Here is a 15,103-nt window from a genome sequence, read left to right on the forward strand (position 1 = left end):
AAATCCCATGGACAGAGGCGCCTGGTGGGCTACAGTCCATGGGCTCATAAAAAGAGTCAAACACAACTTAGCAACTAAGTGAGCAACTGCTGCTCCTTCAAAAGCAGAAGTCCTGAACCTTTGAAGGCAACATGGGAAAAAGTTTTGTTTGAAACCTCAAAGTAGTCTTTTTATAGTCTGTTATTTAAAAAGAGTCAGAATGTTTGCCTTGTTCTACTTATTTCTTTTGGGGGTGAGAGAGGAGGAGGTCAAAAAAGTTTGGTTTCTGTGTCAAAGAGCTTTCCCAAAGAGTGATGATTCATTTCCATTGTACATCATCATGGAAGCACACTGTTCTGGCTTTCATGACAGCTTGATTCAAGGTGATGCATATGATTTGTGTTTTTTGGAAATCTAATATGTTTGTTTGGACTTCTGGGATTTTCCTTGTGTCCTCATATAAGAGGCATTGCCACTTTGACTTCAAGAAAAAATTATTTAAAAAACACAATCCATCTGTCATTGCTCTGGGTCTGGGCTAATTACTTAGGAAACACTCAGCCATAATGGTCTCAAAAATTTAAACACCCTGTGAAGGTCATTGTACTTTAATCATGTTTAGAACTGAGAAAACCAGGGGTACTTTACCTGCTTATTTCCTTTGAACAAGGATGATCGTTTTATTTCAAAGTGTTATTCATAAAGGAAATGTCTTAGTCAAGTAAGTTGAAGTTGTTAGAGGCTTATCTTCCTATTTGATAAGCCCCATCACAATGAGGGTTTGGCGTCTGAGTTGTGCCGTCTGCACGTCCTCTGAAGCTGTTGATGCACCGAGGGACTGACAGCCATCTCCAAGTAAGTTAGAGAATGGAACCAAGGACAGAGGCAGGGGTGCTGTGCTTGCAGAGGAAAGTCACGTGACAGTTTCCCCGCAAAGAAATTTCACTGGAGCCCAAAGAATACTAGGGTGCTTCTGTCAGCCTTCTAGAGGGCCATGGGCTACAGATTACTACTGTTCTCTGAGCTTTTATTGTGCAGGTATAAAAGATGGATTGATACTGTGTGACTTAAGGCCAGCTTTCAAGCAATCATTCAATTCTATTTATCTTTGTTAACCAAGATCTTTTATTATGTTCCTCAAAGGAATTTGGCAGAAATTTGCTTTGACTCATTAGTCAACAAGGAAACATTCTTGGACACTTTATTTATACTTTTTGTATCAAGGCACAGTATTAAATTGACCAAAATAAAATTTTTAAATACTGTGTTTGCAGGTCTGTTTTCTAAAGATAGCCACTGGATTTCTTTCCCTCCTTTTTAGCCACCTCCTCCTTTAGTGAAAGTGATTGAGGATTTGCCTAAGAAGAAAGGGAATTCTGGTGATCTTAAGGTGACAGTGACATCAGGAAGAGTACAGCGGCCGGCGAAATCAAGGGAAAGCAAAATACAGACCAGAATATTGAAACAAGACCTGACTGGTAGTTTTGAAAAGAAAGAGGTAAGAGTATATTAAACTTTTCATTTGTCATGACTGCTGTAAACAGGTCTCATGATTCCTAGTCCATCATCATTCTTCCTTAAGAATTAAAAGGAAAATTTTAGAAAAGCAGCCAGTTGTAACTGAAATTATAACATGCTTTTTAAAACTTTAATATAAAATTTAAAAGCCTTTTTAATATAAAATTAATGCATACTTTTTTTTTTAAGTCAAACAGTATAGAATTTCATTGTCCAAGTGGCTGGTCTGATTTGAAATGTGTATGTGTGAAGTACACATCAGATACTGAAATTTTATTATGAGCAAAAGAAAGTAAAATATTTTAAAAATTGAAGTATAGCTCATTTACAGTTTTAGTACAAAATAGTGATTCAGTATTTTTATAGATTATACTCCATTTAAAGCTATTGTAAAATATTAGCTATATTCTCTGTGCTGTATATCTTGTTATATATCTATACTATTATATATATAACAAGCTTATTATATATAGTAGTTTGTACTTAATTTCCTACCCCTAAAGAAGGAAAAGCATCATATTAATTAATAATACTATGCTGATTGTGTTTGCAAATGATAACATTTTTATTGCATTGGGTTAAATTATTAAATTTGATTTTTACATTCTGCTTGTGACTTTTTTAACATGGCTCCTAGAAAACTTAAAATCACATTTGCCTCCTGGATTAACAGTTATCTGGCAGAGAAGGCTGTAAAGGGACAAAACCCAAAAGTATACTTCTCTTTCTCTCTGTGCCCTAGCCCACTCTTCATTGCACTCCCCAGAGGTAATCATCATTAATAACTGTTCATCTTTCAGAAGTTTTCTGTGTATAAATATATGCATATATACCTGTATCTGTTACCTTTAAATTTCTTTAAATAAATGGAGTCATACTATATTACTGTCTTATAACTTGCTCTTATCATTTAATAGATTGACTATTTATATTAGTGCAGGTAGTGCTACAGCAGTTAAACATATTTGCATAGTATTGCATTTACGGATGTACATTAGTTTATCTCACTAGAACTCTGCTCACTGGCATTTAGGTTGTAATATTAGTCTTCTGTTAATACATTCTGTGATGCAGTGGCTATTCTTTGAACATTTGCACAAACATGTCTGTAGAAGAATTTTTAAGTAAGAGCATGAGCATAAAAATTTTCATAGTAGCCCAATTGTTCTTCAGAATTTGTGTGTGTGTGTGATTTATTCAAGAAAAAATTAGAAGCAACCAAAATGTCCACCATTAGGTAACTAATCAATATAAATTATGGTAGAGCTTTATAATAGAAATCTAGGAATATGTAAGAGGAAAGGGAAATGATTGTAGTATGTTAAATATAAAAAGCAAGCTACAAGAACTATATGTTTGGTTATCTGTGTGCTTAGTCGCTCAGTCGTGTCCGACTCTGTGACCCCATGGACTGTGTCCCGCCAGGCTCCTCTGTCCATGGGGATTCTCGAGGCCAGAATACTGGACTGGGTTGCCATGCCCTCCTCCAGGGGATCTTCCCAACACAGAGACTGAACCCAGGTCTCCCACATTGCAGGCCAATTCTTTACCATCTGAGCCACTTTTAAAAAGATAGGGGTACTTATGTATTATTTTAAAAACTCTATAGGAAAGACTGAGTTACTAATAGAATTATCTATTTCAGTCAGTTTTATTATCTTCTTTATAGGTTTTATTTTTGTATTTTCCTTATTCTCTGGAATTGAAGGAAAATATCAACAATAGAGAAACTGCTAGCATTTTCAGGACCTTTTAAAACTTTTTATTGACAGTAAATCAGTCACATACATATAAATGGGGAGCTCAGTACATTTTTACAGACTGAATACACCTGCCCTGTCAGCACCCAGATCAAAAAATGGAGCCTTTCCCAACACCCTCAAAGGCCCTCTGCTGCTCCCTTCCAGGCACTTCGCCCCTTACCCCAAGGATAGCTGTCTCCTGTTTTTTAACACCTTAGATTAGTTCTGCCCCTTTTGTGCTTATGTTCATTGGATCATTTAGTTGGTACTCTTTTGTGTCTGGCTTCTTTCATGCGTCATATCTGAGAGATCCATGTGGTCACAATTCTATATCTGTATAGAATTCCCTGGTATGAATAAGCCATGCTTTTATCCATTCTGCTATTGGTTGGCATCTGAGTAGTTTTCTAGGTTTTTTTGCTGTTAGAAACAGTGTTACTGTGAACATTCTAGTGCATCTTTGGTGAACATAAGGATGTGTCTCTTGTTGGGTATAAACCTAGGAATGGAATTACGGGCTTATGGGCTGTGCATATGTTCAGCTTTAGTAAATACTGTCAGAGTTTCCCAGGTGGTTGATCTAAACAATCCATATTCTCACCATGAGGTATTTAAGTGTTCTAGTCGCTTCACGTTCTTACCAACTGTTGGTGTTTTTCACATTAATTTTGACAGCTTTTCTTCTATAAGCAGTTTTAAAAAGTGAAGCTTGCATCAAAAGAGGAGTGTGTAAAGTGTTGTCTACCAGGGAAATTCAGTAGAAACTCAGTGCTCAGGGCTTTCACTGGAGGCTGGTTACAGGCATGCCCTGTGTAGTTCATTGCAAAACTCCACACGGAAAGCAGTGGTCGGCTTAAACCATACTGTACGGGTTAGGCACAGTGAGCTGCTCCCACTGGTTCTGAGGAGGGTGGAAACGTCCTGAAAACCCAGGTATATGGACACAGACCAGGGCCAACCTGTAGGCCTTTGTAAGGGTAGCAGTCTCAGACCTGCCACATGAAATCTCTTCTGGACGTACTCATATCCACGTTAGGAAATAGAGTGTTATCAGTAGCTTTGGAGTCCCCTCTGTGCTTCTCCCCAATCACGTTTCTCCCTGTCCCACAGACGTACCCATTGTCCCCACTTCTGCATTAATTACGTCCTTGGTTTTCTTTGTAGTTTTATCACTTCTACACTGTAGCCCTAAACAAAATATTGCCTAGTTTTAAAAAACTTAAGTAGCAGGCACAAAGCTAGCTGTGTAAAGAATGGGGGATATTAACCCTGAGTTGGATGCCCTGGTGAGAAAAGGAGCTGAATGGTATATCTGAGACAAAGTCTGGCTTGAGCTTTCCTGAGAGTTTACAGGAGCCTTTCCTGGGAAAACTAGCGGGCAGGGTCGTGACTGACTTCTGGGAAGTAGAAGTGACACCACAGGGAGGGCATCTGGCCGCACTTGGCCTGGATTACAGGTGGAAGGCCCACAGAAATGTGTCAGAGAGCAGGCGGCTTCTAAAAGCCCGCGTGTGTGTGCTAAGGCACTTCAGTCGTGCCCGACTCTGGACTGTAGCCTGCCAGGCTCCTCTGTCCTCGGGATTCTCCAGACAAGAATACTGGAGTGAGTAGCTATGACCTCCTCCAGGGGATCTTCCTGACCCAGAGACCAAACCCGAGTCTCTTGCGTCTCCTGCATTAGCAGGCAGGCTCTTTACCACTAGCACCACCTTGGAAACCCTTAGCCAGCTCTAAATGGTGGGTCAGAGTAGGTCCCTTCTGTGGGTGAAATGCATGTGCTCAGCTAATCACGGCTTCAGGACACAGAAAGGAATTAGGGACTTCATCAGCTCATGGTTGAGACAAGAGTGGATGAAACTCAGGCCAGTTCATCTGGGCGTCTGTCCTTTGTTTAAAGAGGCTTCGATGGCAGCAGGTGTCTTGGCGATGACAGCAGTGAACGTGTCTCTTTCATGGATCGTGTTGCTCCAGTCTGGGCTGCTTGCCCTCGACGTCTGGTCCGTGGCTCCCAAATGGGGAATCTTCATTCACTGTCATCTCAGGCTGTCCCTCACCTCCCTCTTACACTGGATTACCTGTTTCTTGTGGTAAAAAGTGCACTGAACTAAGTCAGAAAATCTGGCTTTGAGTCTTGAACTAACACTTAACAGATCTGTGACCTTGAGCAAGTTGGGGAGCTTCTACTGACCTTTCCATTTCCTCAAAGAAAGGAAGCCAGAAGGTTTCTTGTGCTTTGTATAGTTAGGCTTAAACGAGATACTCTATACATATGGGTTTATAATTCTTAAATCTACAAAATATTTTCCCATTAAGATAAAAATTGAATTAAAAATAAAAGTGAAAAGAGAGCAGGAGAAGGAGGAAGATATTAGAATGCACTGTTCTTGCTACAGGGATTAACAAATGGCAGCCCATGGACCCAAGCTTAGCTTGGGTGCTGGGACCCCTGGCTGCTCAAGCTAAGGATGAAGTGGAAGTTGCTCAGTCGTGTCTGACTCTTTGAAACGCTATGGACTACACAGTCCATGAAATTCTCTAGGCTAGAATACTGGAGTGAGTAGCCTTTCCCTTCTCCAGGAGATCTTTCCAACCCAGGGATCGAACCCAGGTCTCCCGCATTGCAGGCAGATTCTTTACCAGCTGAGCCACAAGGGAAGCCCAAGAATACTGGAGTGGGTAGCCTATCCCTTCTCCAGTGGATCTTCTCGACCTAGGAATCGAACCAGAGTCTCCTGCATTGCAGGCGGATTCTTTACCAACTGAGCTAACAGGGAAGCGCAGCTAAGAATGATTTTTACATTATTAAATGGTTGCATTTTAAATGATTATATAAGCATCTATATAAGTGTCTATATAATATCCTTGGTTTTGCCTTTTGACCTGAAACCTAAAATATTTACTCTCTGTTGACAGAAAAAGTTGGTCAGACCCTATAATAGGGTAAATAATATGTCATAAACTTTATGTGCTGTGTATATACACACTCAGGAGAGAGAAAGATTTTGTGTGTGTGGAGAGAGTCCCATGATATAAAATATTTTTTACTGTGTATTGTGTTCTAAAGTTAGAAAGCCACAGTGGACTTATTGATACTATTTTTTCTCTCTTTATAGAATGAGTTGTCAGATGGATTAAACAAAAAGCGTTTACAAATCTTATTAAAAGGCTATGGTGAATTTCCAACGAAATACAGGTAAAATTTAAATCCTTACATGTTAAATCAGTCTTATCCCCCCAGTTTTTCTTGGTTAAAACTATGTTTTAATTTCAGAATGTTCATTTGGCGCTCACTGCTACAGCTGCCTGAAAATCATACAGCATTTAGTAACCTTATAGATAAAGGCATTCATGTGGCATTTCTCAACCTTCAGAAGAAATACCCCATCAGAAGCAGGAAGCTACTCAGGGTATTACAGAGGTATGTTCAGTATTTTGCAGCAATGTGTATCTCCCCCAAGGTACTTATTAATTACAAATGGAGAAAATAGTGATTTATAGTAGAGAAACTTAGCAGACACCTTCTTAACCAAGTAATCAAATTTAAAATTACCAGTAATAAAAATCTTACCTATGTATTATTGCACATCACTTTTGTGGTATTCTTGCCAAGAGTTTATATCCTCAGTCTCATTGTGGGAAAACAGGCAAATCCAAGTTTCACCAAATTTACCTTCTGTATTGTCTTTTGTAATCTGAATATATTATTTAGTCAAATTTTAACAAGCTTTTCTGGTCTTTATTTCCTTATTTTATTCACAGAACCCTCTCTGCATTAGCTCACTGGTCCACCATTTTTAGTGACACACCATATCTTCCACTTCTGGCATTTCCATTTGTAAAATTATTCCAGAACAACCAGCTCATCTGTTTTGAAGTTGTTGCTACGCTTATAAGTAAGTAAAAAATGAAACCAAGAGTAGATACTTGTACCATTTCCTGATATCTTTTCATCTTTGCAATGTTTAACAATTCTAGTATGAGACAGACCTAGAGCATAAAATGGACAGTTTGGACATTAACACATAAATAAACCTTTTTACTTAAATAAAATGTAGATGGTTGCATTTTAGATGATACTGTTACAGGCTAGATTTTGTTAGTAAGAAGGAAGCAGGTGCTTCACTAATTGAAAGTCAGTTATTGTTCAGAAGAGTGCAGTAAGTGTGTGAAGCATTCCGCACACGATGCCTGACGTGGCCGGTGTTGACCGTTACCCCATTCTCATCGTCCTTTGGTTATTACCTCTACTGACAACTCTGTGTATCGGGTACCATTCTCAGTGTTTTGCCTTTATTAACTCACTTAACTCTTACAGGACTCCTGTGAGGTAGGTATTACTCATTATTATCTCCTCTTTGGAGATGAAGAGGGCTTGAGCTCCATGATGAGGTTAATGGTAGAATAGGAATTTGAACCCAGGCAGTCAGAACCTATAGCTTGTATTCCCATATGTTTACTGCTTCATCATTATCTAGTAATACACTAAAAAAGTGAGTCATTTTTTTTATATAAGTAAGATCAGGTCAACTAAATGGTTAATAAACTGGATCCAAGTTAAACCAAGTCTGGTTTAACAAAAATAACCAATTTTATATGTATTTTTGTTGTACAAAGGAGATAAGCACTCAGCTATAACAATAAAATTCTGAAAAGTAGAAATTAAAAGTTCCCAGCATACATCTTGTGAGTTTTTAGTATATTTCTCTTGACAGTTTTTCGTTTATTTTATTATGTTGTATTTGCTTTAATAAATTTTTACCCATCATTGGAGAAAATAAAGGAAAATTTACAAAAGAAAAGTTATGAATATTCCTCTTCCTTAGAGAGTCTTGATAATATATTCGTGAATATAAGAGCATTTTCCCCAAATCACTAAATGTCTTCTAAAATATAATTTCTTGCCTATATATAGTATTTCCTCTTATAGGTATACCATAAAGTGTATCCCCCAACTGTTAGACTTTTAGGGGGTTATTTTTATAATTATACTACTTCTATTTAATGCATTATATATATTTCTCTTATTTGTGTAAACTTTCTAGACATTTTATCCTGTATTGTAATATTCCATAATGTACATGTTCTAGTTTAATCTTTTACTGTTGGACATTTAGGTTGTTTCTAATTTTTATGTATTAAAAATAAAAATTTTGTGACTAGCTTCAAGCTCATAAATTTATAATAATTTCTTTTGGGTTGAGCCCCAGGATGGTATTATAAAATATGAATATTCTAATTGATTCTGCAAAGAGGTTGTACTAGTTTGCCCTGCCAATAACACTGAGAGTTTTAAAAGGAAAACAAAAGACAGACAATCCAGTTTGAAATTGGACAAGGACCTGAACAGACATTTCTGCATAGAAGATGTACAATGGCTAGTGAGCCCATGAAAAGATGCTCAGGATCATTAGTCATTAGAAATATGCAAATCAAAACCACGCAAGACACCACTTCACACCTACTAGGATGGCTGTAATCTTGAAAAAGAAAATAACGAGTGTTGGCATGGATGTGGAAAAATTGTAACCCTTCATACTTTGCTGATAGAAATGTAAAATGGTGCAGTCACTGGAAAACAGTTTGGTGGTTCCTCAGAAAGTTACATATAGAATTTCTGTATAACCCTGCAATAGTACTCCTAGGGATATCCCCCCAAGAACGGAAAACAGAGACTCAAGTATATGCTTGTGTATGAATGTTTGGCAGCATTAGTCTTAAATAGCCAAAAGATAGGTATAACCCAAGTGTCTATTAATGGATGAACCATATGTGTATATATGCGAGCTTCCCTGGTAACTTAGCTGGTAAAGAATCCACCTGCAATGTAGGAGGCCTGGGTTTGATCCCTGGGTTGGGAAAATTACCCTGGAGAAGGGAAGGGCAACCCACTCCAGTATTCTGGCCAGGAGAATTCAATAGACTGTATAGTCCATGGGGTCGCAAGGACAGCGGGGTATTATTCAAAAACAGTGACATTCTGACACATGCTATACAACATGGATGAAACTTGAAAACATGCTTAGTGAAATAAGCTAGACACAGGATAGATTTATGTGGAATTTCTCTAAAAGGCACAGAAAATAGAAGTTTACCAGGGGCTGGGGGGCGGGGGGGAGTGGAAGTGAGAAGTTAGTACTGAGTAGGTACAGAATTGCTCTTGGGAAAGGATTTTGGAAATAGTGATGGTTGTACAACATTGTGAATAAAATTAGCATCACTGAACAGTGCACTTAAAATAGTTAAAACGGCAAATTATATTTTACCATAAGAAAGACAGATTATATCTACTTTAGGTAGGCACGCACAACTATGTATTTTTTTACTTCTGGTAAAATCTTGTTACGTAGCTAACACATGACTATATACTAAGGAAATTGATTTTCCTCTTCTAAACATGAAATCTAAATCTAGGAGATCCATGACAGCATGAGTAGCTAGGGATTTTCATCAAGGGTCTCAAACTAGTTTTATTCAGTAAACTGAGCTTCAACTAAATGTTAGCCTGGTTTGGGGATAAGCCATTGCTTTGGCTTTCAGGTTATGGTCTAGTTGGGGCCAAGAAGAACTTGTGAAGAAATATAGTTACTTCTGTGTATAATTTGCAGTATGTTGATCAAGGTCAGTTTTAATCACTCTTTAGGGTTCCAGGAGGAGATGCTTCAGGTTTAGTGAAGGAGACCTCCATGCAGTGATCATGTCTCCATCCTGCTCTTGGTCATTGCTGTCTCTGGGTCTATTTCTGTGTGGTGGCGCCCAGCAGAATAGAAGAGACAGTTACTATATAAAACAGGAGTGCCCTCTTGCTTAATTGAAGACAGCTATTCTATTGATGAAGATTAGATACAAGAGGCCACTCCAGTGTTCTTGCCTGGAGAATCCCAGGGACGGCAGAGCCTGGTGGGCTGCCGTCTGGGGTCGCACAGAGTCGGACACGACTGAAGCGACTTAGCAGCAGCGGCAGCAGCAGATACAAGAGGGCTTTGGGTATGTGCATGGTGTTTTAAAATTCCCAGAACAAAAAAATATATAATAAAAATTCCCAGAACAAGCAGTGTCTGGGATACTGTAGGTATTTACCTAAGGAGATGTTGCTGAACTGGGTTTTTCTTTTAAAGTTAACTTATAATGAGCAGCAGTTAAAATACAAGAAAAATACCGCCCCCCCCCCCAAAAAAAAAGCAGCAGTTAAAGAAGCTGAAATGTTTCTTTAAAAGCTTAGTCTTTGCAAGATTTTATTTATGACTAAATTATTAACTCAAATCTAAGTCCTTAACTAATAAATGAAATAATGTAATTCTAGAATTGGAAGGACCTTATCAACTATTAATCTGGTATTCTGATCAGACCCTTCACTTGCTAATTTGAGAAAGATCTTAGCAAAACATGTAGCCACAGCTCAGTATTTAAAATAGAAAATCAGAATTTAAATACTCACATAGAGCTGAGGTGGTTAGACGTAGGTTCACTGAGCAAAAATGATCATCTTACTGAGGTTCTTTTGGAAAAGACTGTTCTGGGGGTTGTGCTAGTTATTAAGTGAGAGTGAGTTAAAAAGTCAGCCTTGGAAGCCTCTTCAGCAGAATCAATTCTGCTTTCTCTTGGCTGAGTTTCAGAGGATACTGCTACTGCTGTCACTGACGGGTTGGTTTTCAAAGTCAAGTTTACTGAAATGAGTTGTTGATCAATTAGATTTAAAACCAGACCTGGTGGTTACCTGTTACCATGGCTACAGAACAGTCTTCTAGAAATGGGACTCTTAATTTGAGATTGCCATTTAACATTGATCACGTATATCGAAGACTTAAATAGGGACCTCTTTTAGAAGGGTCATTTTGTTAACCAGGAGAAATCTAAATACAGGTCACACGCAAGTCAGCAGGAACCAGAGCGTTGTAGCTACCATCAGGAATATTTCGGGAAGATTTGTTTATTTAATTGACACTTTCTCATTGACTGGCTCTGAAGAAACTGGAAAACTTCTATAAACTTAAAATACCATGTTAACGTGATGTAGGTGTAAAATCTATTGTTCTAGAACTTAAAAAGTCATGTTTTCTTTATTAATGGGCATATTGAGGACATAAAAGTGGATACATTTAAGAACTGCAAAACCCTGTAATGATAAAGAAAGGTAAAGATAAATTTTCAATTTTTTTCTTCATAGTCAATTGGTGTCAACACTGGTTTGAATATTTTCCTAATCCTCCTATCAATATTCTTAGTATGATAGAAAATGTTTTGGCATTTCATGACAAGGAACTCCTGCAACACTTCATAAATCATGATGTAACTTCCCAGGTAAGAAGTGTAAGGTTTTTAGAATAACATAGCTTACTCCGGAAGTTAACATTGGTTCTGGTATAAATAAAACTATTTTCTTGAAAGTCTATAATAAAAAAATACTACTGTTATATTTTTAACAATATTCCATTATTTTTCTTCATTAAACTGCTTTCCTGAACGTCTATAGAGAAGAACCCAAATTAGGGTAGTTCTTCTCATAATTATGTTCTTAATGTACTGATTTTAGTATCTAAACCAAACATGAGCACATTAGCAATGACTGTTATGACTTTTCCCTCAAGAACTATTACATTTTTTTTTCTTATTTATTTTAGCTGTATGCATGGCCTCTTCTTGAAACTGTGTTCTCAGAAGTACTGACAAGAGAGGAATGGCTCAAATTATTTGATAATGTCTTTTCCAACCATCCTTCGTTCCTCCTGATGACTGTTGTGGCCTACAACGTATGTTCTCGAGCACCTTTGCTCAACTGTAAGCGTAAAGATGATTTTGAGGTACATATCCTTGTTAAGTCATAGTTCTCAAATTTCATTTGTTTCAACTAAAAAACCCATTTTATTTATTGAGTGCCTACTGTATGTCAAGTCCTGGTGCCAGATGGTAGGAATATAGCGGAGAACAAGTTACACCATCGCATCCTTGCCTTTTCATAGTTAGAGTCAGTTATAGCTTGGCTGCTTACCTAAAGTCATAGCTTCATGACAATATTGGAGTTGCATGCTTTTTGCCTATTTAGAGGATGTTTAACAATTGAGTAGTCATTCATTCTGTGCATTTGACTGGTCTGCGATAATCTGGTTGCTTACTACATGTGCAGGATGGTAACTATGAGAATTTTGAGGCTTAGCAGGACAATGGTTGACAGAAAGCATTGGAGGAAGTTTTTAAATGGAGAGGTTCTTTAGGTAGACAGGATGAAGTAAGTTGGTTTTGCTTGTTTGTTACTTATTTTGTGGTTTCTATCAAATTTTATTTTCACTTCATAAGCACAGGATGCATACATATATGCATGTATGTGTGTATGTATATTAGAACTTGGATCTGCCAGTGGAATGAGATAATGTGGAAATTGTCAGATTTTTTTTGAAAATCAAACTTGTTTTCAAAGGCTAATTTAGGTTTGAATTTCTTTATTTTGGATTTTGAAGATAAATAAATTCTAGTAGAATTTGTTTTGTTGTTGAAACACTCTGTTACTATAAAGGAAGCCTTCATTTTTGAGTTAAAATTTTAAAAGTGTTATTTCACAATTTCATAATATGGTTGTGTAATTTTATTACATTTTTGAGAATATGAAACTGGACCTTCATTTTGAAACTTGGGTTAAGAAAAGCTTCAGTTAATTCGCAAAAAAAAAAAACTCTTAAAGCTAAATTCACATTTACATCTTTAAATTTGTTTTATTCAATGAACAAAATTTGTTATATAATTTTTTATATAACGCATGACTGTAGTTGCATTACTCTGTAAATCTCAGTTTAATCACAAAGTTTTCTTCCAGTATTTTTTTCACCATCGGAATAACCTGGATATAAGTGCTGTAATTAGAGAGGTGTATCGTCTCCTGGATACCACACCCACTGATATCCATCCAGACAACATGCTTGATGCTTTTGTTGCGCTGACCAAAGGGCAATATCCAGTGTTTAATCAATATCCCAAGTTCATTGTGGACTATCAGACACAAGAACGAGAAAGAATACGGAATGATGAATTGGATTACTTAAGAGAGAGGTAATACTGGTTGTTCTTTGATGAAATCAAAATCTGTTATAAAGGTTTTATGAAAAATACATGTAAATTATTAAGTAGTTGCATAAAATCAGAGTTTGAAGGAAATATCTTTAAAGATATTTTTGCATCTAGAAGCAAAACAATTACGTGTTAATCAGGTGTGCATTTTGTGTTGTGGTTGTTCTTGGACTTAAATTACTGTTTCCTTGTTTGCTTTTTGTTACAATAATAAACATTATCAACTTAGGCAGGCAGTTGAAGACATGCAAGCTGAAGTCGACCAGCAAAGAGTTGAAGATGAAGCTTGGTACCAAAAACAGGAACTGCTTCGTAGAGCTGAGGAAACAAGGAGAGAAATACTCTTACAAGAGGAGGAAAAGATGATACAGCAAAGACAGAGGTATGTTTAGCACTTTGGAAGAAGCTGGACCTCTGAGTTATTTTAATAATTTGTATTTCTTTCATTTTTCACTATTGTGAAATTATATATAGCTTCACTATATATGTCATTACCCAATTCTGCTATTTCCATTAAGCATATATTTAAGTTAATAAAAAGAAACTGTAATACACTTTTCAAAAAATTGGCCTATAGTAAAATGGAATTCTAAAACTATACTGAGTATGATATAACTTGCTCTGATTATTCAGAAGTAATACATGATCTAACGTACCTTGAAGGATATTGCTATTTAGAAATGTTATTTTACAGTGGACACAAATGCCTTGTACCACAGTGCTGGGTAAATATGTTTCAAGTTTTAAGTCACACAGATTAAGAGACAATTTTTAAGTCTCACAGGTATGTTTAAAACACAATTTATAAAAATTACGGAAAATTTTAAAATTAGGAGTGTGATTTTTTTCCGTAATTTTTAAAAATTGTGTTTTAAACATACCTGTGAGACTTAAAAATTGAAATATAGACTGCTATTCTCATCGTGCATTTCATACTTTGGAGGATGGGGAAAGAAGTACTAAATGCTTATTCAAAAGTATGCTATTCAAAAGTAAGTATTGCCTTAAACATAAGGCAAAATGTTTAAGTTGATTAAGATTATGGGATAAGCATTAACACTAACCCTAATTATTGGGAAAATCACTTTTGTAAGTGTTTATTGATTATTTTTGGATAGGACTTTATGAAACAGATTTATGGTGTGGGTTAAAAAAATTACTGAACTGAGCCATTAGCCTTCTGCAAAATTCTAAAAGAATAATCATACATAATCTTTGGTAACATAGGAGTATTTTTTTTTTTTGGCATTCTTTTCTCAGATAAAATATATCAGTTGTATTGAAGTGATCTGAGTAGTAGACCTATTAAAGAGAACATTTAAGTATGAAGAAGTAGCCAGTTTAGCTATAATTTGGCTGTAGTCATGTACACTTGTTATTTTCATGAATGCAGGCTTGTTTTCTAACTGAGCACTTTTCATTGTATTATAAAAATAGTCATGTTACGATGGCACCAGTTAAATTGGGAAAGCAGGCTAAAATAGGTTTCAGGCCTTTCATTGTTGTGGAACATAGTATTTTTCCATTTAAATACACATTCGGAAATGATTTTATTGATTCCTCTTGATGTATTGTGTGTTTAAGACTAGCTGCTGTGAGAAGAGAGTTGAAAGTAAAGGAAATGCACTTACAAGATGCTGCAAGAAGACGTCTCCTGCAGCTTCAACAAGATCAGCGTGAAATGGAGCTAAGAAGACTGGATGATGAAATTGAGAGAAAGGTTTGTTATTCTTAACTCTCATGTATTATCTCTATTTACTCTCATTTAAATGTAACAAACACCTTCAGGTTAAATATGGTTCCTAGAA

The 15,103-nt window shown here is 36.6% G+C and overlaps 1 protein-coding gene across 12 annotated transcripts in view; it reads left to right on the forward strand.

Moving 5' to 3' along the window:
• Window positions 1-15,103, forward strand: part of TBC1D31 (TBC1 domain family member 31) — a 78,989-nt gene that overhangs the window by 44,163 nt on the left and 19,723 nt on the right. For 10 of the 12 annotated variants that reach the window (XM_043484158.1, XM_043484163.1, XM_043484157.1 and 7 more), the window contains 9 exons: window positions 1,301-1,477; window positions 6,353-6,432; window positions 6,511-6,657; window positions 6,999-7,132; window positions 11,404-11,537; window positions 11,858-12,037; window positions 13,045-13,277; window positions 13,525-13,677; window positions 14,880-15,015. In XM_043484158.1, the coding sequence (XP_043340093.1) occupies window positions 1,301-1,477; window positions 6,353-6,432; window positions 6,511-6,657; window positions 6,999-7,132; window positions 11,404-11,537; window positions 11,858-12,037; window positions 13,045-13,277; window positions 13,525-13,677; window positions 14,880-15,015 (1,374 nt within the window). Of the gene's footprint in view, window positions 1-1,300; window positions 1,478-6,352; window positions 6,433-6,510; window positions 6,658-6,998; window positions 7,133-11,403; window positions 11,538-11,857; window positions 12,038-13,044; window positions 13,278-13,524; window positions 13,678-14,879; window positions 15,016-15,103 lie in introns of those variants that run through there. The other 2 variants (XM_043484166.1, XM_043484165.1) reach the window with 2 other exon arrangements.

Source organism: Cervus canadensis, chromosome 12 (genome assembly GCF_019320065.1).
Source record: "Cervus canadensis isolate Bull #8, Minnesota chromosome 12, ASM1932006v1, whole genome shotgun sequence".
In the NCBI taxonomy this organism is placed as follows: domain Eukaryota; kingdom Metazoa; phylum Chordata; class Mammalia; order Artiodactyla; family Cervidae; genus Cervus; species Cervus canadensis.